General features: G+C 38.3%; 1 protein-coding gene across 2 annotated transcripts; it reads right to left on the bottom strand.

Annotated features, from left to right (window-relative positions):
- Positions 1 to 914: 914 nt before the first annotated feature.
- LOC135633947 (methyl-CpG-binding domain-containing protein 9-like) lies at positions 915 to 22,249 on the bottom strand. Of its 2 annotated transcripts, XM_065143979.1 has the most exons (13): positions 21,389 to 22,249; positions 18,708 to 18,841; positions 18,175 to 18,503; positions 16,269 to 17,411; positions 15,490 to 16,158; positions 15,075 to 15,380; positions 13,681 to 14,016; positions 10,728 to 10,826; positions 9,707 to 10,138; positions 4,566 to 7,043; positions 1,826 to 2,625; positions 1,478 to 1,688; positions 915 to 1,146 (listed from the first exon to the last, which is right to left on the bottom strand). In XM_065143979.1, exons 1-11 carry the CDS (start codon positions 21,892 to 21,894, stop codon positions 2,380 to 2,382), a joined length of 6,678 nt encoding a protein of 2,225 aa, XP_065000051.1. In that variant the 5' UTR covers positions 21,895 to 22,249; the 3' UTR covers positions 915 to 1,146; positions 1,478 to 1,688; positions 1,826 to 2,379. The 2 variants fall into 2 exon arrangements, with proteins under 2 accessions (XP_065000051.1, XP_065000050.1); XM_065143978.1 differs by having other exon boundaries at positions 1,478 to 2,625.
- Positions 22,250 to 24,008: the final 1,759 nt, after the last annotated feature.

Here is a 24,008-nt window from a genome sequence, read left to right on the forward strand (position 1 = left end):
GGGGACAGGGAGGGGGAGAAAATAAAGAGAGCAGGGAAGGGGAGCAGTCGTGACAACTGGCGACATCTGAGGCCGCCTCCTTTAGCGCCCACAAGGCGCCAGGCGTGGCAGCACAAGCTACTGGTGACAGGGACGGGAGTAGGAGAGGGCGAGGAGGGCTTTCGATCGAAAAAATACGTGTATCGCGTGCAGGACAAAAGGCGGCATCCTCTTCATCCACGTGGGTCGACGAGGATGAACGCACCAAGAACCGGAAGCGCCGCCGCTCTCACAGATCCATCTCTTCCGACCGCCAACCCCACTCCTCCAAGAATCGGAGAAGTTATCGTCTTCTTCCTATAATCCCAAGCTTGTTGGCCTCGGTCTTGATTTACGACCACAATGAACAGTAGATGCCTCGTTCAAGAAGTAAACCTATTTGTTTGATCACACTTTCTTCACGATGAGCTAAAAAAAAAAAAATCCTTCTTTCAGATACCTGTCTTGTTCTAACGATGAGTAAAGAAACAGTCAAAACTGAACAAAGAATCATCCAGAGAAGTAGTGAATACGCAGACAAGTGCGGCTGCAATGGATAAGTATGTAACGAATGCATGACAATTAATAACTATGATCAAGTATTTGTGTGTCAGGAAAAGGAAGCACAGAAATGCAAACCAACAGGAATTGGACACTGGGAAGACGATTAGATTTTTGTCTCACCTTTGATGAACTCGTGACAAAAGTCAAGACTGCAGTATCTGAATCAACAAGAACACGTGTAACATGAACATGAATCTTTAGAACCATGAACAATGGTATTCTTTGGGTAAATTCATAAGCTGAGGCACTTCTTTGGGCCAACACTGCACAATGCTGCGGCAATTCAGATTCAATTGTGTATCAAAATCCTGGATTCAGAATAGACGAAACGATCCACCAAATGAATTGTGATCTATTGCAGTGAAAACGTGAAAGAACGGGAGATAACACCATCAAGTCTCAAGACACTAAAAGGGATCACTTCTGTCATTAATTACATCAATTAACACCTAATAAATAACAAGACATTTGTCAACATTTAACAAAAGCGCATCATAAACCTGAATGCTTGTGTCACAAGTCATGGCAATGGAAGTCATTATTCAGGCAGCAGTGATTTGACACCTGTCAGTGTAAAAAATTATCAGGCTTCAAAAAGAGCATAAAATAAAAACAAGAAAAGAAAATCAACTAGAACACAAGAATTGTGTTCATCAAAGAAAATTTTCATGAGCCATGCACCAGACCAGATATGGGATTCATTTCATCACAACATGAATTCAACTATGCGGATGTAGTCAAATTATCACAATCTCAAGTAACAGTTTACGCATTAATTTTTTGAGGCAATCGTCAAAAGCATTACAAAATATGATGACAAATTACAATAATAAATTTCAAAACTTTCATTAACTTAAGCTGGTGTATGTTACCTGGAAATGGTCGGTCTCATTACCTTATGATTAAAGTGATGACATGCCAGAGGGTTGGAAGGAATTGCCGCACCATCGTCAATTTGGATTCTTTGTAGCCAACCATTTTTATACCAATTATCTGCATAATCAGAAAACTATACCAAGGATATCAAATGTTCATCCATGCAAGACAAGGTACTTGAAATGCAATTAGCCATCTCCATCCCGGATTAGCCAACTTAAGTGAAGCATCTGTATAAAACACCAAGCCATCTTTGTTAAATTACAAAACAATATCTGCATTTCCATGTAAGACGAAAAAGGCAATTACCAGATAATGGTAACAAGGATACAGCTATCTGAGGAAACACAAAGAAAAGTAGCACTACCTGTTTATTTATATCCTATGATCCAAGGTACACCGAATAAAGATTAAACTATCTACCCTCTTCTAATACAATATGCCCTAACATCATGAATGTTGTCAAGGGGGAAAAGGATATGACTGAGAGATGTAAAGAAACAATTGGTCAATTTCATATTTGACTTAAATCAGATCAAACTGCAGCTCTATATTGGCAGCATTTGTATGATGTACGAATCACTGACAGTCAATCTCCTTGGCAAAACGTTTGCCTCTTAAGTTACCAAATTATGAAGCTACTGCACCATCTCAGACAGCTTACCCTTCTCCTGGTCCATCTGAGATATAGACATCAAAATAGATCTCTAGTTCTGAACCAGGCAAAAATCATATAAGTGATGTCAGCTGTACTTTCAAATATATGTTCACGTATACCCAGGTAGCAGTAACACCGTATTCTTTTTTCAGTTTATATCTTACGAGGGTCATGACGCTTGATAAAAACCATTACAAATTATCAAGCTGCCACATCCATAACTTTCAAGTTCTGCACTAACATTTCCAAGAATAACACTATGATCATAGTTCAATATCTTTCCTTTTCTTTCCTGTCTTGGTTGTCTGCTTCAGATTCTCTGTGGGATCTGAACCAGGTACTTGGTCCTTCACATAGATGATAGAATCATCAAGAGTGTAAATGCGGAGAGCAAGAGATGCAACCGTAGATGTCTTTGCTGCAGCAGTCTGAGAAGACCAGTACCACCACCCATTTTTCAGGTATTCTGTCTTGATCATGCCTTCAAACAGGGTTGTTGCTTGAACCATCTAGAAAGAGCAAAAGAGAGAAATAAGATTGCAGATATTCTAGAATATATCAGTTGCATATGTTATGAACTTCCTAGCACAGAATCCTAGCACGATCACAGATTTTCTATGACACCCTGTGACAAAATATCATGCCTTTCAAGCTAAAAGCTCTTCCAATCTACATCTCGGTAAGATTCACATACAAACTTTCCAAAGATGCAAAACTACAAATACAACATTAGTAAATTGACAAAATCTACATATGTTAGAATTCATCAGAACAAGGGCAGTGAAAGGAGGTTTTCCTATGAACTCTGCATTAAGTAACTCTTTATGATGCATTGTCACTCACGCTAGCCACCACAGTGAAACAATGTGTTCCTAAGAAAATTTTAAGTTACACATTAACTTATCCAAAACTTTTGGAGAGAGCATAGGTCACTCATGACATGGTGCTGCAGTACCATGCATATTGTCAGTGTTCAACAATTAAAATCAGTAATGGTGGCATTTGCATTTTATATCCGATTTGAGTGCAAATGCTCACAGAAATTTTATTTTTATAGAAACAAGGATTTTAAGCAATGAAAAGTCATGAACAGGAGGACCTACTGAATTTCCATGGAAGATGTGCTCATTAACAAGTGCCAGTTGCAACAAAAATAATATGAAATAATGTAACAGCAATGTTCTTTTTCTAGGGGCCAGCAGCGGGGTTGGGGTGCAGACATAAATACAAATTTCCAACGGGAGAATACAGAAATACAGTGTAAGTGGGACTACCAAATGTGAGGGACAGGTAGAGGTGTTTGCGCAGCTAAAAGGGGACCAAAATTACAAATTAATCTCAAGATTGCTTACCATCAAAAAAAAAAACTCATGCAGTGTTCTGATTCTCATTAATGCCTGCAAAAAGTATAGTTCTTCTGGGAACTTATAAATCCTCAATAATGCCTTGAAAACATAATCAAGGATTATAATAGAAAGTCAATTGTACAGTTTTACTTTGACCATAGCCTTTTTGCATTATTCGCAGAACAAAACAACTATCAGGACAAGTAAGAAACAGTGCCATAGTTGTATCAATATGTTTTGAGTTAAAAAAAGTAAAATCTAAGCAAAATAAAAAATAACTGTAAATTGAAGAAAAGTCACATTAGCAGCCAATGTGGAAAATCAATTGAGAACGCTGAGCAGAAAGTTTTAAATCTTCAGGTAACCAAATTCACTGATCTCAAATCCAAACATTCCTACTAACCAACTGGCCCCCAAAAATAAACCATAGTGGAAAAGTAACGATACACTCAAATAGTATTTCGTGGAGCTTATCATATTATTTACCAAGACATGTCAGTGGCAGGTCATAGTTTAAAGAGACTGAAGAGTTCAAACAATTGGTTATGGCATAGATCTCTAAAACAACCACCAATCTCAGACCTTTATTAGGCATTCTAAGAGTACAAGATGACTAAATATTAGCAATAATACAATAGTGGTGCTAAAGCAAGACATGTTTCAGATTGTCATGATCCTTTAAGATACAATATTCGTCTTAAGCATATTAATAAAGAATCAGAAGACAAGAATGGAATACTTTTGCAGGTGACTGCAGAAAAAAAACTTCAGTTTCTCCAAAACAACTAGTGAAAGCATTAGTTAAAATTAAAGTTTCTAAGCTGCTAATCACAGCAAAACAGATATTCCAGCCCTAAGATCGAAATAGCACCAGCTTGTAAAGAACAACACAGTCCACATTGCATAAAGAAAAAAGTATTTAGCTGCATTCCAACTGAAAGGAAGTTAATTAACCACTACCTAAACAGCATAAATGATCTGACAACACTATTGCTGCCAACAATTTCACTCTGGACCATAAAACCTCAAAACCCTCAGCGTGGCAATAGAAAAACTAGTGAAAACCAAAGAAAAGAAAAAATCACCAGAGTAACTCAACACACCTCGAATATGGACTCTGAAGACTTCACAAACTCACGCCATGCACATCTTTTCGGCATCTGTGACCTTGATGGTCTCAGTGCTTCCATTGGCAGGGCAGCCTCCATATCAAGTAAATTAACCTTGAGACGCTTTAGAATCTCAGAGATCTTCCCAACTAATGGCCTCAATGATGACTCAGGAACTGTGCAGCTGCGGCCAGATCGTTGAATTTTATTAGTTATAGAGGATGCTTCTTCACCATCACCAGAACCTGTATTCGATTTTTTTGTTCTCTGAGATTGTTCATCATTAACATTACCATGAAAATTATGAGCAGAAATGTTGGCTTGTCTGGTTCCTTTTCCAGTTTCATCCTGAGTTGCACTTATGCCATTTCCTCCCCTTTGCATGGATGATAGCAACCATCCTTCTGAAGCAAAGGCCAACTCACTATTCATATTAGTATCGGACTTCAGGCTTGGGTTCAGCACTAATGCAGAATTCAGAAAGAAAACCGGCGAGGGGACAAAGGACGGAAGTCCATTTAGCCCGATAAGACCTATTTCTTGCACTAACTCCTTGTTAGAGTTTCTTGTGATGAACCTTTTGCTGATCTCATCAAAATCATAAGGACATGCTTTCCTTGAAATTCTAACAAGATTGGAGCTGGCATCTACAATTTTGTTCTTTGACGTATCAACAAAATCAACGTCATCAGGATTTTCTTTTCCCCTAGTGCTCTCAGATCTTGTTCCCTTGACTCGTATTATATCATCATTTTCTTTACTTTCATCAGATACAGGATTATTAGGGGTACACCTTCCATCATTATGTCCTTCGAGTTCCACTGCAGTCAAAAATGATTGGTGACAGGACAAACAGTGGTGTCTAGAAGGCCATATGGCTTCTAAGCATTCACATCTGTACATTCTCTCCTCATGATTTTGTTTTGCTTTCCTCCCTTTTCGCTTTGGAATTTCACTCACTTCTGGATCCAAGAAAGGACCATATTTGGCTTCAAGGATCATCATGGCCTTTGTAGTTAAACTTTGAGCGACTGTGCAATTCTTGCTAGTGGAAGATTTAGAAGTTAGTTGAGAACTATTAGAAATATGATTGGTCACTTGATGTACAAGTCTTTGCCACTGCAAAATGCATTCCTTCAGCTCTCTTTCCTTAGGGTCGGCATCACTCAACCAACTAGTAATTTCCTGAATTTCATTGTCAGATTCATACAAAGAAAATGAACAAAAGTTCCGATCATGCATATCACAAGTAGATGTACTACATGCATCTGATCCTCCTGGTCCAGTCCTCATGAGTACTGAACAAGAGGAGACCATATCCATAAGAACATCAGCCTTGGGGTCCTTCAAATCTTCAACTTTGTTTCTTTCCTGTGGCACTGTTATACTTCCATCAGCAACCAACCAAGGATGCCTACCAGGTCTACCTATAACCCAGTATAATCGACCAAACGAGTCCCTTCCAAGGAAGTCCCTTCTCAAAGATGACATCATAAGCTGAGATTCAAAACTGAATATTGACTCCTCAATGTGTGAAATTTCATTCTTCAAACCACCCATTCCAAGATCACTGGACCCATGCTCACTAGAAGCTACAAGATCATCAGCATTTTCCTGGAGAACACCTTTAGAGGCGAGCAATTCTCCAGATGTTTTGACTAACCCCGTAATCATTGTAATATAATTCTCCCTTGATTGTAACCTCCCACTGTCAGAACCCAAATAAGAACCATGAAGATTATCAGCATTGGTCAGCACTCCAGCATTCCTTTTCATATTTATAGCTTGCATCAAATCAGGTCTACCAAGCAAGCTGCTTTCCTTAACCGGCAACTCCCTTTTTTCCGTTTCATGCTGAAAACCATGGATGGATTCTTCCGTTGATTCCTTATTATCTTGTTGTGCAGAAACTAGTAATAATCGTTCATCTTGTTCATTAATTTGATCTTCCTTACCAACGGTTGTATTGGGGTTCAGATTACCAGGCACTGAACGCTCTTCCAAAACATCTCTCTCACCAGACTGAACTTGAGATTTCCTACCATCAGCATGGGTGTCTATCACACTACTCTTAAATAACTGGCCCACACTCTTGCTGAAATCAATTCGCCCATCTTCTCCAGGGCAGCCCTCAATAATGAAAGATGCACCTTTCAGTCGATTTCCTGAATCAGTCACAGAAGAGTTATTAACATTTTGCTGATATTCAACTAACCTACCATGGCCAGAGTACATATTAGCTTCTCCTTCTTCACTTGCAACATCACCAGGTTCATTAAATTTACTCGTACTTTCTTTTGCAATGCTCAAGGCCAATAGTTCTTCTTTAAATTTCAAATTTCTCCATTCCATAACTAGAGTTCGTATTTTTTGTTGCAGATCATTTGACTTTTCAGTGCACTGATCGAGGTGTTCTCTAACAAGTGCAGTGTTCAGCACCTCATCACACAGAAACTTCAGCAAAAATATTCTCTGCCATTCACAAATAATAGAATATATCAATTGATAAATTTTGTGTAGTAGTATTTATCCATTAAAAACCCCAAGAGGAGCAATGAGCATATTAACATGACGTTGTTGCCTTGAAAATTACATTCTTAAATTAATGGAAAACAGAAAACAGAGACAAAGAATTGCACACATGATTTGCAAATGAATCCTGAGTGAGTATAAACATAATTCCACATCCACAAGTAAATGCCAGTTCGAATTGTTATGATTGAATATGTCAGATATGTCATTTCAACAACTTCAGTAAAAAATCAACAGCAAAAATATTATCACAAACTCAAAAGGAACCAAAGTACCAAAACATGGCCACATAAGCACAAAAAGAAAGGAATCCAGCAGAAAGCATACCCAAATAATTCAAAAATAGTCATCAATTTGTTAAATGATGATAAATATATGCAACACAAAGAGAAGTTTGGAGAAGTAGATTACATAGTGTGGTAGGTAATGTTACATCATGTCACCGATCATCAACTCTGAATTCTTTATTATCAGATGGCATTCTAAGTGCAGAGTAAATAGAAATGATCTTGAGCAATGAAATATGGCCAGTGGCAACCATATATGTCTAACCCACATGATAAAAACTGTGCAGTATAAATCATGAATTAAACTTACTTTCTCCAGGATGTGTTATATTATCTGCACAGTTTGCTTCTTACATATTCCTTATCCTCATCCAAAATGGATAATGAAAAGGAAAGTGTACTGGCTCAAGGTCCAAAAGAGAATCATGCAACTCCCATAATTATATGAACATCAACAAACATAATCTAGGACCAAAAAGTAAAATACACAAACTAACACATTCATTGTATTGTACCCATGTCAGCACAGCAATTCAATGTGCCAGGCTGGCATACAATAGTAATACTGGCAACAGATAACCTACCTCACAAGACATAGTCCCATGAAGCATGTCAGGACAATCTTCACATGACCATCCATCAACAAAATAAAACAAAAAAACTATACATAATGTTCATTTACCTTAAAGAATGTTATAACAATATCAAGGAAGACGGAACATGAATTAAATAGAAAAACTCTCGATCCAAGGATGTCACAAAACATACAAAAACAGATGATCACAGGTAATTATATAAGCCTGAAATTTATATTTTTAAAACCAGCACGTACAGTATGTTGTTGCCATGGAAGTCATTGGCGCTTGAGTGCTTGACTAAGTGCCCGAGCAGGGCAAGGCAACGCCCAAGCACCTCAATGGTGGGCCAGGCGGGTGCCTAAAACTAGACGCAGCCAGACGCATGCCTGAGCCTAAGCGTCGAGCGGGTCGAGCGACTCAAACGTGCAGGATGAGGCCTGGCTTGTGGTCATACTCATTTGTTTAGCTTTAATTGGTCAACCAAACCAATTAAACCCTTTCATACGCTCCTTGCCTCTCCCACGTGCACCCAAACCCTTTTCATGAAGCAATCCTATGTTGATCACAACCATCCTTTGCCAATACGCCATCACCGACCACTACCTTCCTCCATCATAACCGTTGCCCAGAACAACCACCCACAGTGTGAACCCTGACTAAGCCTGATCCCTTTCTGCAATCGAGAAGGAAACCATATGCTGCCTGCTGATCAATTCTTCTCCCCCAGTGGTGTTGCTTCCTCCGCCAACTATTGACCAGACCCAAGGCTATGCCACCAAAGCATCTTCCGCTACCCACCAAAGCGTTTGCTCTCCCCCAGAGACTCTCTCCTCTGCCTTTATTTTGGCCCACTCCAAACTAAAAGCTTTCCACCAGCATCTTCTCCATCTCCTCTTTATCCTGTGCAAGACTACGAAACAACACTCTTAGCAATCCCTTTTTGTTTGATGTAGTTTTGATCCCTTTCTCCGTTTCTTGTTTGTTGTTGTTTTAATTCTTCCTTTCATGCTTTATCTTTGTTGTATGCTTTACTGTTTGCTGTTGTTGAGCACGCAATGCATAACGAGGTGTAAGTTGAGATAAACTTTTGGAATCACATCACTTTGAGATTTTTTTTTTGTTGAAACTTGAAACAGCAATTTGAAATAATCTTCTGTTGAACTAGCACTATGAGATAAACATTTCCTGCAAATGACCTCTGCTGCTATTTTGATCTAAAACATCACTTGTTAGATTGGCGAGTGACTAACATCACCCGTTTTTTAGATATAAAACATCACCCTGTGAGATAATTATATTTTTTTTTAAAAATTTATATTGGCAAGCACTTCACTTTGCTCGGGCAGGTGCTAACGCCTCGGACGTTTCAGCACCTTGGCGCTTTTTAGTGCCTAGCACCTTTTGACTACACTATTTGTTGCATGAATAGTTCATGTGTACCCAGTTGCTCAATGAAACAGTTAAAAATGAGTGGTTTGCACAGAAAATGAAACAACAGTCTGAAATTGTCTGTTAAATGTGAACACATATTTTTAGAAAACAACTTGCATATGTTTACTTGATATTTACAACCAAAAAACTACTGAGAGTCTAAAATCTAAGTCTGGAAATCATGCATAAGATGGTACTTTAAGAAATTGTTGTTCTGACAAAAAGACAGAAAATCCCAGAGTAGAAAGGAAACCTAATAATAACAATGCAGTGTTTGCAGATCAAAGAAAGGCACACGTAAGCTAACCTCTTCAACGCTGTACTCCCAATATTCTCTTTCTTCCATTGTGCATGCTAGCTGATACAGAGCCTCTTGAAAAGCACGACCTTCCTCTCCCAGATGTCTCCTCATATGGCGTTTGGTAACTTCTGTGTGTTGATCTAGATCCTGCTTCTTGGATTGAATCCTGATACATGATGGACAATACCAGTTGCCTTCTGGAATCCGAGCAAGAGGGGGATTTAAACAATATGTGTGGTATTCAGAGTCGCAAGAATCACATAGCAAAACACTGTCATCATCCTTGTCAATGCCACAAACTTTACAAACTCCCTCTTCCCAAGGAGCTTTCGGTATTTCATTTGCTGCAAGAATAATATTATACAATTCTTTCCGCTTTTCAGTGTCTAAAGGCTCATTACCCACATGATCAGCAATTTTTTCCACTAGAATAAGCACCTGCAGAAGCCATCATACCCACTTCAAAATCTTAATCTACTGCTGAATAGGCCTAAAGCAAGGTAATTAGACCCAAAATGATGCTTTTGGCCCAAAGGAAATATACAGAAGCATAATTTGAATTACAAACACAAATATTTAAAAATAATAATTTTTCATAAGACACCTTGGTGTTTCTGGCGGATTGTGAAACACCATGAATATGCTGATACATGATCACTGAACACAAAGGGATATACCAACTAGTTAATGGAAGTGTAAGTGCAGAAACCAACGAATTATTTGGCTAGACATGCTCTGCCTGAACATTACTCTAGTAGTAAAAGTAAGATATTAAATGTTCTCAAATTATGGGATTTAACAATGATCAACTGTTTCCATACGCTGAAGTATCTGGTACTAAGAGAACACACTGCTAAAGTGTTAGGTAAAAAGTTATACTCATCTTAAATTCAATTACAATGCTAAAATATCTTTGAATTATACTATTAGATCATGTTATAGCAGTTGTGAACTACAATCATAAATTTCATCAACCAAGTCAACTACATAAAGAAACAAGTGGAAAGCGAAAAAATGTGCAACAGACCTCTTTCTCATACAATGATTCAAATTTTTGTGACAATGTCTCAACCAACTGCATAAGATCAGGCCGATCCCCATATGCGGTGGATATGTTATGCCATACCTGCCAAGAAAAAATGACTGACATCTCAGTTTAATTTCCATGATAATTAGCAAGGTTTTCAGCTGTGTGCCTAAATGCCAATAACATGCTAGGAGGATGGGCATATGTGGTCCCTGACATTATGCCTAATGGGTTAGCACATATATGTCTATACTATGCAGTCATTCCAGAAGTCCAACTCATGTAAAGTTCTAACCCATCTCATGATACTCTGGGAGCAACCAAAATTATTTGTATTTTCTGCGTCTATCAACTATTAAGCTAACACACATAAAATATGAGTCTTATTACAGATAAATGTATAATAAAACACAGGATTTTACACCAAAGCATCAGGAGACAACAAAGAAAAAATAATTAACATGCATCAACGTTCTGAGTACACCTCACTATTCTTATTATCAGGTGTTGCTGCATTTTGATTTAAACCTTGAATTGTTAAGAATCCAACTTCTTCCCTTACCAAGGTTTCAAGTATAAGAACAGAAATCAACAATACAAAATACAGCATGCCAGAAACCTATGACTTGATTATAAAAGATGATATTTCTTATTTCAGCTACACAAACTCTTTTTGTGCATGTTTCTTTTTTAACAGACTAACAGTCATGTCGATATAGCATGGCTGCTCTAACAACCTTCTTGTGTATTTCTTTTCAATGATTTAAAAAGCACTAGGCACTCGCCCGAGCGAAACAAAACGCTCTAAAATATTAAAATATAAAAAAATAATATAATTAATGAATATAATTATTTAAATAAAAAAATATGATATTAAATTAAAAACAAAGATTAGCTGTGTTAAAATCTAAATAGTATATTATTAATTTAATAACTAAAGATTATTTTGAATGGTAATTAATAATATACTATTAATTGTTAATAGTATATTTTTTGTTAACAGTAGTAGGGAAGAGTAGAGACCAAAGAAGTCGTGCTGAGAAGTCGGCGGTAAGAAGTCGCAGGCAGCAGACAGCAACGGAAGCTACAGAGTCACAGATAGTAGGAGGCAACGGATAGCGGTGGCGGCGGCGGAGTCATGTCGCGGACAACAGCAGGCAGTGGACAACGGCAGCAAACAACAACGGCAAACAACGGACAACAACATAAGCTAAGGAGACTTGATCGGCGACAAAGGAAGACTTGGAAGCAACAAGAGAAACCGTCGGCGACAGAGGCAAAGGGAAAATCGTCTACGGCGAACGCAGAGGGAGAAATCGTCAACGACGGAAATAGAGAGAGAAGCATGCGTAGAGTTGGGAGTCAGGGTCGCGCGCTGATATAATTGCATGCGTTAGTTGGTTTAATCGAACCAACTAATGCAAATTTAAGCGGTTTGATCACCTTATAACAACTGGGCGCTCGCCCGAAGCGCCCAAGAGGCCTCTCATTGAAGCATGCCACCTGGCCCTTAAACGACGCGCTTGGGCCTTGCCTCGCCTCACCTCGTCTCACCCGAGCACCTAGGCGAGCGCCCGAGTGCCTTTTTAAATCACTGTTTCTTTTAAATTTAAAGGACATTTGATGATCACACAAATCACTCATGCTCCTCTCCACTTTAACCAATTAACTTCTATTTTATAAGTAAAACTCCATCCCCTCTCCATTTTGCCAGATAACAGATCTGAAATGCATAAAACTTTTTCCTTGTAAAAACTTCTTGGCTAACTATATCCTCAATTCTCTTAGTACTACTGAAATAAGTATTCCATATATTCAGTCTGAGACATTTATCTATTACCAATAGTCTATAGATTTGTCTCCATAATTCAAGTTTAAAACTGATCTCATTTGAACTCTCATCAATAAAAACTATATCATTGGCAAATACAACACCATAGAGGTTTATCCTGGCAAATACATCCATCTATTACCACTGTTTAAACAAATATGAAGTTATGAACTCCATCATGTAACTCCATAGTTATAGAAAACTCAATGAACATACTTGGACAATTCTAACACTAGTAACTATTTATTTTGTCCAAATTGATAAAATTAATATGCAAATATTTATTTTGTGCGATGTATTTTTTACAATAATTGCGTTATCAGAAATAACTTCTATCTTCTAGAAGTTATCAAAAATACTTGTTTCTCCCACACTCAATCACCCATAATACTAAATAGCTAGAATTTGCATACATATAGTCATATACTATAACAAAAGAAAGTTAAATTAGACTTTGACTATCACAACAATGACATAGATTTTTCAACATGTTCAACGTCTATATCAAGCTATTAAATAAAATTTTCCACCAATTCATTCTAGGTTGCTCTTTCCCTTATGACTTCAATAATTCATATACCATTTCCAGAACCATCTTTTAAGTTTAAAGAGAAATATCAGCATATCTTCTTTTGTTTTGGCAAAGAATGAAGTACAAGTCAAAACTAAAATGCATCTGACACTATTGTGGACCTGCACATTTCAAGTACCAGCTGCACTAACCACAACAGCCTGTTAACACAGGATCAGCATGAAAAGACCATAGTCCTTAATTTGGCATCAATATTTGTCATAAAATATGCATGACATATTATAACTTGGAAGGTGCTCCAAATTTTAGGGATGGCTTTGCAAATTTGCAAAATACAAAAAAGAATTTAATGGACTAATGAATTAACATGGTAGACCTCATAAGTGTCACACAAAAACAAAAAAAAAGGCATGGAGAGATGACAATCAATCAAACATGGGTGGTAGATGCAATACTACAAAATTTCCCTTGAGAGTTCAGGTAAAAGCAACAATAACACACTAAGGACCATTAAAAACAGTCTCAAGTCTGAAGTCTGAACCTCATTCTTTCAAAAATCTCATCAAAAGGAAGCAACTGTATAGGCATACCTCCCGGACATCCTCAAGAAAGGCTTCATGTGATCCACCATAAGCCCCAACAGCCAACCTTAAGTCAATTGTGCGGAAATCTAAAGGACGAGAAACCATAGCAGGAAATCCAAGAACACCTTCATCTTCATTATCATTAACATTCGCAATGGGAGAACCAAGCAAATTGCAGAAAACTTTCCCTTCATCAGCAGAAACAGCACGACGTAGTACTATACGACATCTTTTCATAACAGCATCAGACAAAGATATAGGGCTTTTCTCTTTACTTCTCTTCTCAGATTTTTGCTGGTGTTTTCCACCAGATGCCTCTGCTAACACAGACAGAACAGCTTTCTGCACCAAACCAACAAGAAAAAGCAGCATACTGATGACATGATTTCACATCATATGCACTTGATAGAAAAAAGTATAGTAAGTTAAGAAACATAGGACCAAGTCATGATGAGTAATCATGGTAACATTATTCTTTACCACCCATTAGATATTCATTCTCATGTTTCCCTTCATCTCACGACTAATAAAAGCCATACACCACTAATAAGGTTATTGTGTTCTCACTTTTAATTTTTGACAAACTATAACTGTCTTTTGCATCATTATTTCAAGCAACTCACTACTTGAAAGGAAGATCAAACATTACCATCCCCTTAATGATTCAAAGTTTTATGACTAACATGTTACGACTCATGAAAAGATGGCAAATCTTATGGCCTTTTCCACATCTTGCTTCTTTCGAGTTTCCAATCTACAACATCCCCATAACCTGTTGCAAAAGCAATGTTACTTATTGGCTCTGCTTCCAAGTTGCTTTATGATATACGTTAAGAAAAATTGCAAAAAGGATAATCAAAAGAAAGACTATAATCATGTAAAAGAAGAAAAAAAAACTTATATTGATATATAGTCTTTTCTGTGCCATTAGTTCCCATGCTTCAAACATTCATTCTCTGCTTTTACAAGTAGCACAAAGCACGATTATCTAGAAAATGGTATAAGAGATAAATAAAAGGTTTAGGCAAGATAAATAAATGAAAATATTTTTCTAGTCATAAGTTTAAAAAAAAATCATGTGCATGGTAGGTGATATTAGTAGATACTGTTTCAGCCTTCAAGCTCACCAAAACTAAAGAATATCATGATCACAAAACAAAGAAACTCAACTCCAGTCGACCACATTCTTGAAAATTAGGATCAACTCTATCATGCTTACCCAACATATGGAAAAGATTACCCAAAATTGCATCACAATTTAACGTTCTCTCGTATGAGCAAATAAATCATAAATTTCGTCCAAAAATAAGTTAAAGCATTAAGCAAGCAAATAGCATAGAAGCAGAAAAATAAATGAAATTGAAAAAACCACAACAGAATTAAACAAAATCAATCAATACCTTGGTTGGTCCTGAGGCATTTCCCTTATAGACCTCTTTACTTATAGAATGCTCCAAAATTTTCTTTGCCCATTCTGGAGGATTTCGATCCAATGCATCATAAATGCACTTTCTTATTCTCGTACCAACATTAGTTGGCAACTTCTTCACTGGTTCTAGTGGTAATGCCCACTCAGGAAGATTGTTCCCATTCACTACAGCAGGCTCAGAGGTACTGACTGCATCAGAGTCCTTCTGGTCAACAGGCAAAACTTTATTTTCTTGTAATCTAGAATCAGATATCTGTCTTTCGGCATCTGCAAGCAGCTGAGAGTCAAATAATTTAGTACAATCAAGAAAACCTACTTTGACGAAATTACTGAACACTGATAAAATTTTGAAAGTTACTGAACTCAACGGACATCAACTTTCTTACCATTGCATCAGCTTCCATACCAGCAACACCAGAAAGGGAACCACAAAGGACACCACCATCACCCTGTAAGCAGCGGACCAACTTCAAACCTTCACGAGTGAAGACATCTGGTGAATCCATAACAAAGTTCATAGATAAAACAGCTAAAATATATCTCCGAGCCAAATCCGGCCATGTTAGTTCATTAGCAGGTAGTATTTCAGTCTTAGCTTCTTTTACAGCAACAATGTTCTCAACATCCTTCTTTCTACCACGTCTAGATCTTGATTCTCTAGCATCAGAATTTGGATCTAAATAAACTGTAACCTTACCAAGGATCTCCCCAATCAAAATTTTCAGCAGTGAAATATGAATCTTAGTCAATGTTACACCAGTACATCTGCCATAAGTACGTGATGCCAATTTAGCTTGAGCAGCTTCCCTTGCTGACGCCGTTTCGTTTGGAATAAACATAAATGGACTCACTTCAGATGCTGTTGAACCAGACTCACATGTCGACAGTGAGATCCGACCATCTGGTTCTCTAAAATCCTCTATTTCCTTTTCCAGCTTCTCCATATACTTTGAGTCAATGGGCCAAGGATCAATAAGTTCTTCTTCAAGTTCCTCAAGCGTTGGAGGTTCATTTAGACCCAGAGTCCCATAAAAACGCCAAAGAAATTCCCATATCTGATACAAGAGGAAAAAAGGCATTATGGGTAATATTAATAGAAACAGAAACAGGTCGATATATATGTATTCCTCAGTTTTTTTTTTAGTTGTCGAAAAGAATATGATACCTGATAAACATCTCCAACCAGCTCTGCAGGAAGCCTTCTGCTACAAGGTTTCCCTGGTGGAGGTTGACGGTCACTTGATTGGTGGTCTGCAGCAAAATCTTGTTGTTTTAACATCATCTGTCTTCTGTATAAACCATATGAGGGAACTTTATCTTCACCTCCATCACCATTCCTTTGTACTGCTAAGATCACTCCACTAGCAACAGTCATCGACTTTGAAAAGTCTGCTCTATTAGCCAGAAACTGGTATCCTGAACACGCATGTGATTCAGGAAACATTTCAATGACTTCCTTTACAAAACCCATATCCAATCCAAATCTGTCCTGATTTAACCATTCTGCAACTAATTGGCATGACAAATCAAACTCTGTATGATTCTGAATCACTTGTGGGAAATTAGTGGGACCAGCAGAACTGCAAAACCTAGCTAAGGTACCAAGATGATCTACCAATCTTGATCTTCCATTATCTGCTAAGGACGATGAAATTTGATTTCTATGCCTGCAGGTGAACTGCAACGAACCTGACTGCTTATACACTTCACGGCATGAGTCAACAAGAGTTTGGGAGACCATCTTCCACACTGAGAATGATGATCGTCCTTCCACATAGAAATCCCCAATTTCATCCCTCAAAGTGGAAGTCCTTACCGAAGAATCATCAAACTTTTCTGAGTGGCTAGTCAAACCATCTGGTTCATCCACTTCCATCTGTGTGGAGGTACCATGAGAGTTTCCACACAAGTTGCTACTGAAGCATGATACCTGTTCCAGATCAGAGTAACTTGGATCCGATAGGAGCATTATAATGTCATCATCTTTCTCCAAATCAGATTCTAAGATCACACAGTTAGTTTCTGTTCTTTCTGATGCATCACATTTGTTAGCATTATTATACAAAAGAACAGTTTGTCCAATTGGAATTGGCAATGCCGAACATGGATGCCTTCGTACCTTAAATACAGGTCCAGCATCACCCCCATCTGAGACCTCACACTCAAAAATAGAACCTGTAATTCTGTCATGCCAAACTGATCTATATCCTACAGGCCAGATCTGACAGTTGTTATGATATGCCAATCGCAAATCAATTCTTCCGAAACAAATGACAAAGAAATCCTCATACTGAACTGGGAGACAACCCTGGTTGCAAGAAAAAAGAAAACAAACAAGAAAATTTATAAACTCTCTGAAAACAAAAGATACACCATGCAACCACAAGATATAACAAACTAAAGAATCTAGTGTGTTGCTTATGCATAAATACATATGTTTACAAGGTTCATATAAGGCTCCTAAATAGCCTACCAAATTTGACAAGGCTCTATCAAATATTGGACAAAATCTTGCAAAAATGACATCAGTGCGTAAATGTAGACGGACAAAGACATCAAATATGAACATGATCGACGCATAAATACAGAAATACAAGTATGCATCAACATCAAGGGTTGTTTTGCCATGTCTGGTCCATGTATATCTACTGCCGGCCCTACACCATCAAAAGCAACCACCAAGATTGTCAAATTGGCGTGACCCCTTTTGTCAATTATGTTCATTAGATAGCAACTTTTCACCAACAAAGACAATGGAATACCTAACCCACCAGAAAAGAAGACTCTAATTTCTAACTTTGTGCCACCAGCATACTAGTCTTGACCACCACCACCCCCCCCCCCCCTTCTCATGCTACCAGCAGCAGCATCCAGCATAGGGTCATTCAACTACAAGCAAGCCCTTGCATAATGTATGTTTATACAGGCAGTTAAGGCATATAACGTACGTACACACATGCAGTACATTTACTTATTGCATCATTGGTCGCTGCTCCAAAATCACTAGACTCGAGATAAGTCAACAGAACCAAAGAATTAAAACATCAGTAAAGGAACACAAAAATACATACGTTCAACATTTGAGATCCATGGCCATTATTTTCCTCCGTATAAGCATTTGTAACTCTTGAAGGTCTCCTAAAATCAGAGTACTGTGATTCCATAACCTCGTTATCGGAAGAAGGCTCCCCGCTACAGTTAACCCTCACACTCTCTTGGTTCTCTGATGAACTAGTTGCAGTCCATGTTCTTGAAAGATCTCTTTTCCTTCGGCGAGGAGGCAAAGACCTTTGCACTACTCCAGAAACATCACTTTTTTCACCAATGTCAACATAAGTGTAGCTTGACTTGATGCCAAGATAGTGAGCAACATCATTCCCTGATCCAAACCTCTTTCCATCTGAATGACAATAGATAGAAGAATAAAATAAGTAGTGAATTAAACTCAACACCAACCTTTTCCAATACAATTTATAGTGACTGCAGAAATTTCCTATAACCTACCCAACCCTACTGCTAATAGCAGGACCAACAGATGAAAGAAATTGTAGGAAAACATTGGGCATTGTAAGTCCATAAGATCACTTGTTGCATAATGGCGTACCTTCGGTAATTCTTGAAAAATCATCCACGCTTCCTGTATCCTTTGCCGAGTCACAGTCATTTCTTATCTGACCCACATGTTGTGGAAATGGTTGACCAGATCCACTAACATTAGCTACATCAACATTGTTCACTCTGCTCAAGTAAACAAATATGTTAACATTCTTAACAATGATAAGCTAAGCGCTACACAAGCTGGATAAACTTGCTATTTCAATCAACTTTAACATCAACTAGAGCAAAAAGAATCACATCAAGCTTCAATCATGCAACTGATTTATCTTCATTAAATGTTACATCAAAAGCCAAGCCATCAGGCATGTGCATAGTAAAGCCTTCTAAATCGGCCTATGCAAAAGATAGTAGGTGAATGATTAGTCAGGTTTGGAAAGAAACCGATTCAAATTAAAAATGCTCACTTCTCAACTCAATTATAGACATACCTCGAAAAAACAAATAAAACAAAAAAAGATGAGAAGAAGAAAAGTAAAAGAGAGAAAAAGAAGAAAAAACGACAATGAGGGTATAAGGCCCAAAAGACTACAAAGCGAGGTTGGGTTTTTGGCCTCTCGTGCTCTATTCATATTCATCTTGTTTCCTTTCCTCATATATCTCAAATTTATTGCTTGGTACCATTTTCGTAACTACACCAGGGTATATTTATTGTATCAAAACCAACAAGGCAACAACTATCTTGACTAGGTTACTTAAAGGATCAATTAAAGAATCTTCAATTTTTTGTGTGGAAAACAAACCATTCATGAACTTGTCAGCACATGAATGGAATGAGATCATAAACAGTTGTCAAAAATGTCAAAAGAAATCTTGGCTTGGCTTGCTATTTTGACTAGAAAAATATGTTCAAAAACAAACCAGAGAAACCAAACACAAACACCCCATTATTTAACTGAAAACAGCTCATTCTAACCTGCATTCAGTCATGGTCACAGACACTAACAGTACACTCTACAATCGATGATGTTGCTACTTGCTGAAACTAAAAGAATACCAATGACTGCAGTACCCATTGCTGAACCAGCTGGGGAAAACAATAAGGTAAAAGAGAGAAAGAAAGTGGATAAAAAGAAGAGTTCAAGAGAACATTTGTGCGGCTACAGTTATTTTATCACAAGCACAAATAAGTAGGGCAAATCTACATATATAACTCCTAATTATGAGATTATTGGGTGCATTGTTTTTTATGTGCTTTCTTCCCTTTACTATGCATCTGTAGAATTCCATCACTTCAAAGACACATGCAACCTAGATTGCATTTATGGTTAGAATCAATGACCTATGTGTCATTCAACCTCTCATAAACCTGTCAATGGTGCTATATGTCTGTGGCAATTCCAAAGAAGGTGCAGCCGGTAAAAGAGACTATTATATCCATGGCTCTAGTTGCTCAAAATTAAAACCTCCTTTCCGATGAATATAAGAAATAAGCATGTCAAAAAGTGCAACCTAGTTGCCTCATAAATATCATAAAACAAATCTCCAACCTTCAAATTGGGAGGAAACTGGAGGGCACAAGTTCACAAATATGGGCAAGGCAAAGCATCGGACCTCCAATATGGGATCATTACTTCTGAGGGTTTCTTTTTCACTCTTTATGGTACATTGCTTCCTTGCCACATAAGTTTGAAATTCAAAAACAAGCAAACTGGTCTGGTGTTAAGAGGGAACTCCTGCACAAACACACCCTTTTTCATTTTTAGTTGCAATAGCGAATATGAGTTTTGTACTGGTTAAGAAGTTATTCATCAGGATTCAAACTTCAAAAGTTCTTGGAATCCAGCTGTCTTTGGGGTAAAAGTTCAAAGACTAGCTTAGGAAAGCCTTCTGTAACATACTTTTTGGTCTCTGCTTCTCCTGAGTGATTTGAAATGGTGCTTTATCTTCTCAATTAAAAGTGTTACTGGGCTCAAAATGATGATCAAGTTTCTTCTTCATTTTTTTTAGACACATTTCAATTGTTAACCCCCTAGCATCCCTTAACGTTCTACATCTTGCTCTATTTATTCCTTGTCTATTTAATGTTATTATTTGTTCCCTTTGAGCCTTTTTGCCATCATCCCTTATTTTCAATCAATAAGAGAATGTCAATCTGTTCCAATTGACCCTGATTTCTTGTTATCACCTCTAGAATAATCTCCTTCTTTTAGTTTAAAACTTTTGGATGTTCGACTTGTGATTGTCAACCAAGATTGTCAATCAATGCCACTCTGTTTATGAAAAATTGCGAAACCCATCTAGCACCCTTTCCTCTTCTCTGCTAACATAACACACTCAACCATGAAGTAACAAGAACGTGCTCCTCCAAGCGATTCTCACTTTAGCTACCAGAGCTCTCTTTAAACATAAGAATCACTTGATAAATTTCTACAAACTTTGACCGTAAACCATCAGATCAACGCATAGAGTTGTAGTCACCTTGTTACTTGCGTTGATCAAATTACTATGTAATTTGTTATGAGCAGCATAGAATTTGTCAACTCCACCTTTCAATTTGGCAACTGTAAAGTAAACAATTATTTCTGTTCACATGAAAAAAATGGTTCGCCGACCTTTCTAAGAAACAAGGAGACAAAAATAAAAGCAATTATGTAGCTAAAGAGAAAGAGCAAGCATGAAACAGAAGAATCTTTCAAGCACGGAGAGAAAGAATGGAGGAAAAATTGCCTGCATCCAACATTTCCGCTACTCTGTAGCTCTTCAACATCTCCCTCGCTTGGCGGCAGTGCATTGATATCAAGCAACCTGGCGGCACCGAGTGTCCACCGCTTGGTGGGCCTCCCGCTCGCACTGCACTCATGGCAGAGCCAGTCGTCAACCGCCGCAGCCGGATACCGCAGCCTGTTCCTCACACAGCCAACGTGGAACCCCCGCTCGCAGCCGTCGCAGACCACCGTCCCACCGCGGGTCTCGGGGCGGCCACAGACCCCGCAGGGGAGGGGAAGCTTCCCCACGCCAGCCTCGCCAGGGAAGTCGGCGGCAGGTCCGGGGGCGGGGGCAAGGGAAGCGTGGAAGCGGCAAGCGAGGGCGCGGGAGTCGAGTGAGAAGCCATGGGAAGGGGGGTCGGCCGGAGGGGTGTCGCAGGGCGGCGGAGGGGCCTCGTTGAGGTCGATGAAGAGCGGGGCCAGGCGGACCTCGTGGGTCTTCGAGGCGGTTGCAGGGGCGGGATCCATCAAAGACGAGGGTTCGATGCGATTCTTGGAGGAACCAAAGCCATATATTGCCGTGTATCAACACAAGGACGGGGAAATGATCTTCTCGGTATTAGGGTTCGCGATCATGGGAGAAGAGAAGGAAGAACAAGAGAGAGCGAAAGAGAGAGAGAGATGTTGTCGTCCGAGTGCGGCGAATTGGGGGAGAAAAGGGAAGAGCAGAGAAGAGCGGCTTCTTGCAGCGAGTTAGGCGACGAGGACGCGCACGAAAGCGGAGGTGTCCAAATCAGGGGGGCGAATGGGCTCATCCGATGCGGTCTTGCGTGCGGCGACCGAGAAGAGACGTGTGGGTGAAGGCTAGCCGTGGAAGGGGAGGGAGTTTGGTGTTTGGGATCGGGAAGGGGATGAGAAAGCGTGAGCACCGGGGAGATGGCAGGGCGTGCGGGTTACATGTGACCGAAGGAAACGGTCGGATTATAATATAAGCGGGACGATTTAACTACACATAACAAACAGCGGTTGAGGCAAAAGATCGTGTAGCTGAGAGACGCTTGGAAGATCTGGGACTCAGCGTACCCATGGAACGGCCTCTGTGGGGGCTTGCCTGCTTGGGTCGAGGCAGCTGATCTTTTCCGTGCCCGACACACAACGGCAGTGGGACCACCCAACGTTCAGTAGCGTCACGCAACGGCGAGGCGACGACTCGAACTCGATCCTTGCGAGTGAAGGCGAGTGGGAGCGCGTTGGTAGGCCCAATTAGACCGGTTGGCGTCAATTATTCGATCGGATTCGAACCGGGCTCCAGATTACGTTGTTCCTGAGTCCGACACGTGGACGTGTCCAACCCAAGTTGAGATCCGATGTATTATTCTTATTTTTGTAATTTTAAATGTCATTATTAAAATTCATAATAGCTGAAAAAAGGCAGAAAATATAATTTCTAGAGACGTAAAAAACAGAAATCAATAATTAATATGAGGTTGAATCAGTGGTGGCTGCTTTATTGGACATTTAGGTTGTGAGGTGTAATGCTGCCAATAAACATCATTCTCATAGAAGTCGTTTTCTGTAATATTCATATTTTGAATTCCTAGTCAAACGACCATGGCTTTCACTACGGTACATAACTCCGGTTGGGTGTTTGAACCTTTGGCTTACCAATACAGTTTGCTACACTAGCATTTAAGGGCTAATGTGATGCATTTGCATTGTGGAAATCGCTTGCAACAGGAGCTACTTACTTAGTCATTAAGTTTTTTTATCAGTATTTTTTTACCATTTATAATATCATTTTTAATATTTTAATATTATAAAAATATCCTTTATGAATAAACATAAATCTCTTTTTTTATTAATTTCTTCTGTTTATATTTTTTATTTTATATTGTTTAATATTTTAAAAAAATATCTCTATAAATAAACGTGAATATTTTTTTTTCTTATTTTTTCCTTTGTCTTTTTCTCTTTGAGAGTTAAACGGCATGTTGAGCGATGAGAGATGAGAGAGTCACGGTTTATCATTCGTATGTAATATTATTGATCACATGATAATAAGCGATAAGCGAATTGATTGAGTAACGTGAGTGATATTGAGGCATATGATAAATATATATATATATATATATATATATATATATATATATATATTGGATGATAAATAGTAAAATATATTTTTATATATTATCAATAATAAGTGTTAAAAATTAAACTAAGAAGATAGAAAGATAGAAATTATTGAAGAAACTATGAAATGTATATGATGTAATTGCCTAGTTCATTTTGATAGTAAGCTCTTGATAGCTATTTATACAGCAGGGAGGTTATACACATTCAGCATGGAGATTTTTTCTCAATTGCTTAGAGATTTCCTCAATTACCTTGAAGAAATCTTATCTGCTTATCAATAAGCTTTTTAGTCTAAGGTGATCATTGTTGGTACAAACCAAATATTATTAGATAATAATCTATAAAAATATCTTTTTATTGGTGTTCTTTATCGAGATAATTTTAAGATTATAATCAATAAGATATTAATTGATATTGGTGTTCTTTATCGAGATAATTTTAAGATTATTTTTTGTTTGTAAACACTTGGTTTATCTTTTTATTCTAAATTAATTTTATCTTAAAATTCT

Source organism: Musa acuminata, chromosome BXJ3-3 (assembly GCF_036884655.1).
Source record: "Musa acuminata AAA Group cultivar baxijiao chromosome BXJ3-3, Cavendish_Baxijiao_AAA, whole genome shotgun sequence".
NCBI lineage: Eukaryota > Viridiplantae > Streptophyta > Magnoliopsida > Zingiberales > Musaceae > Musa > Musa acuminata.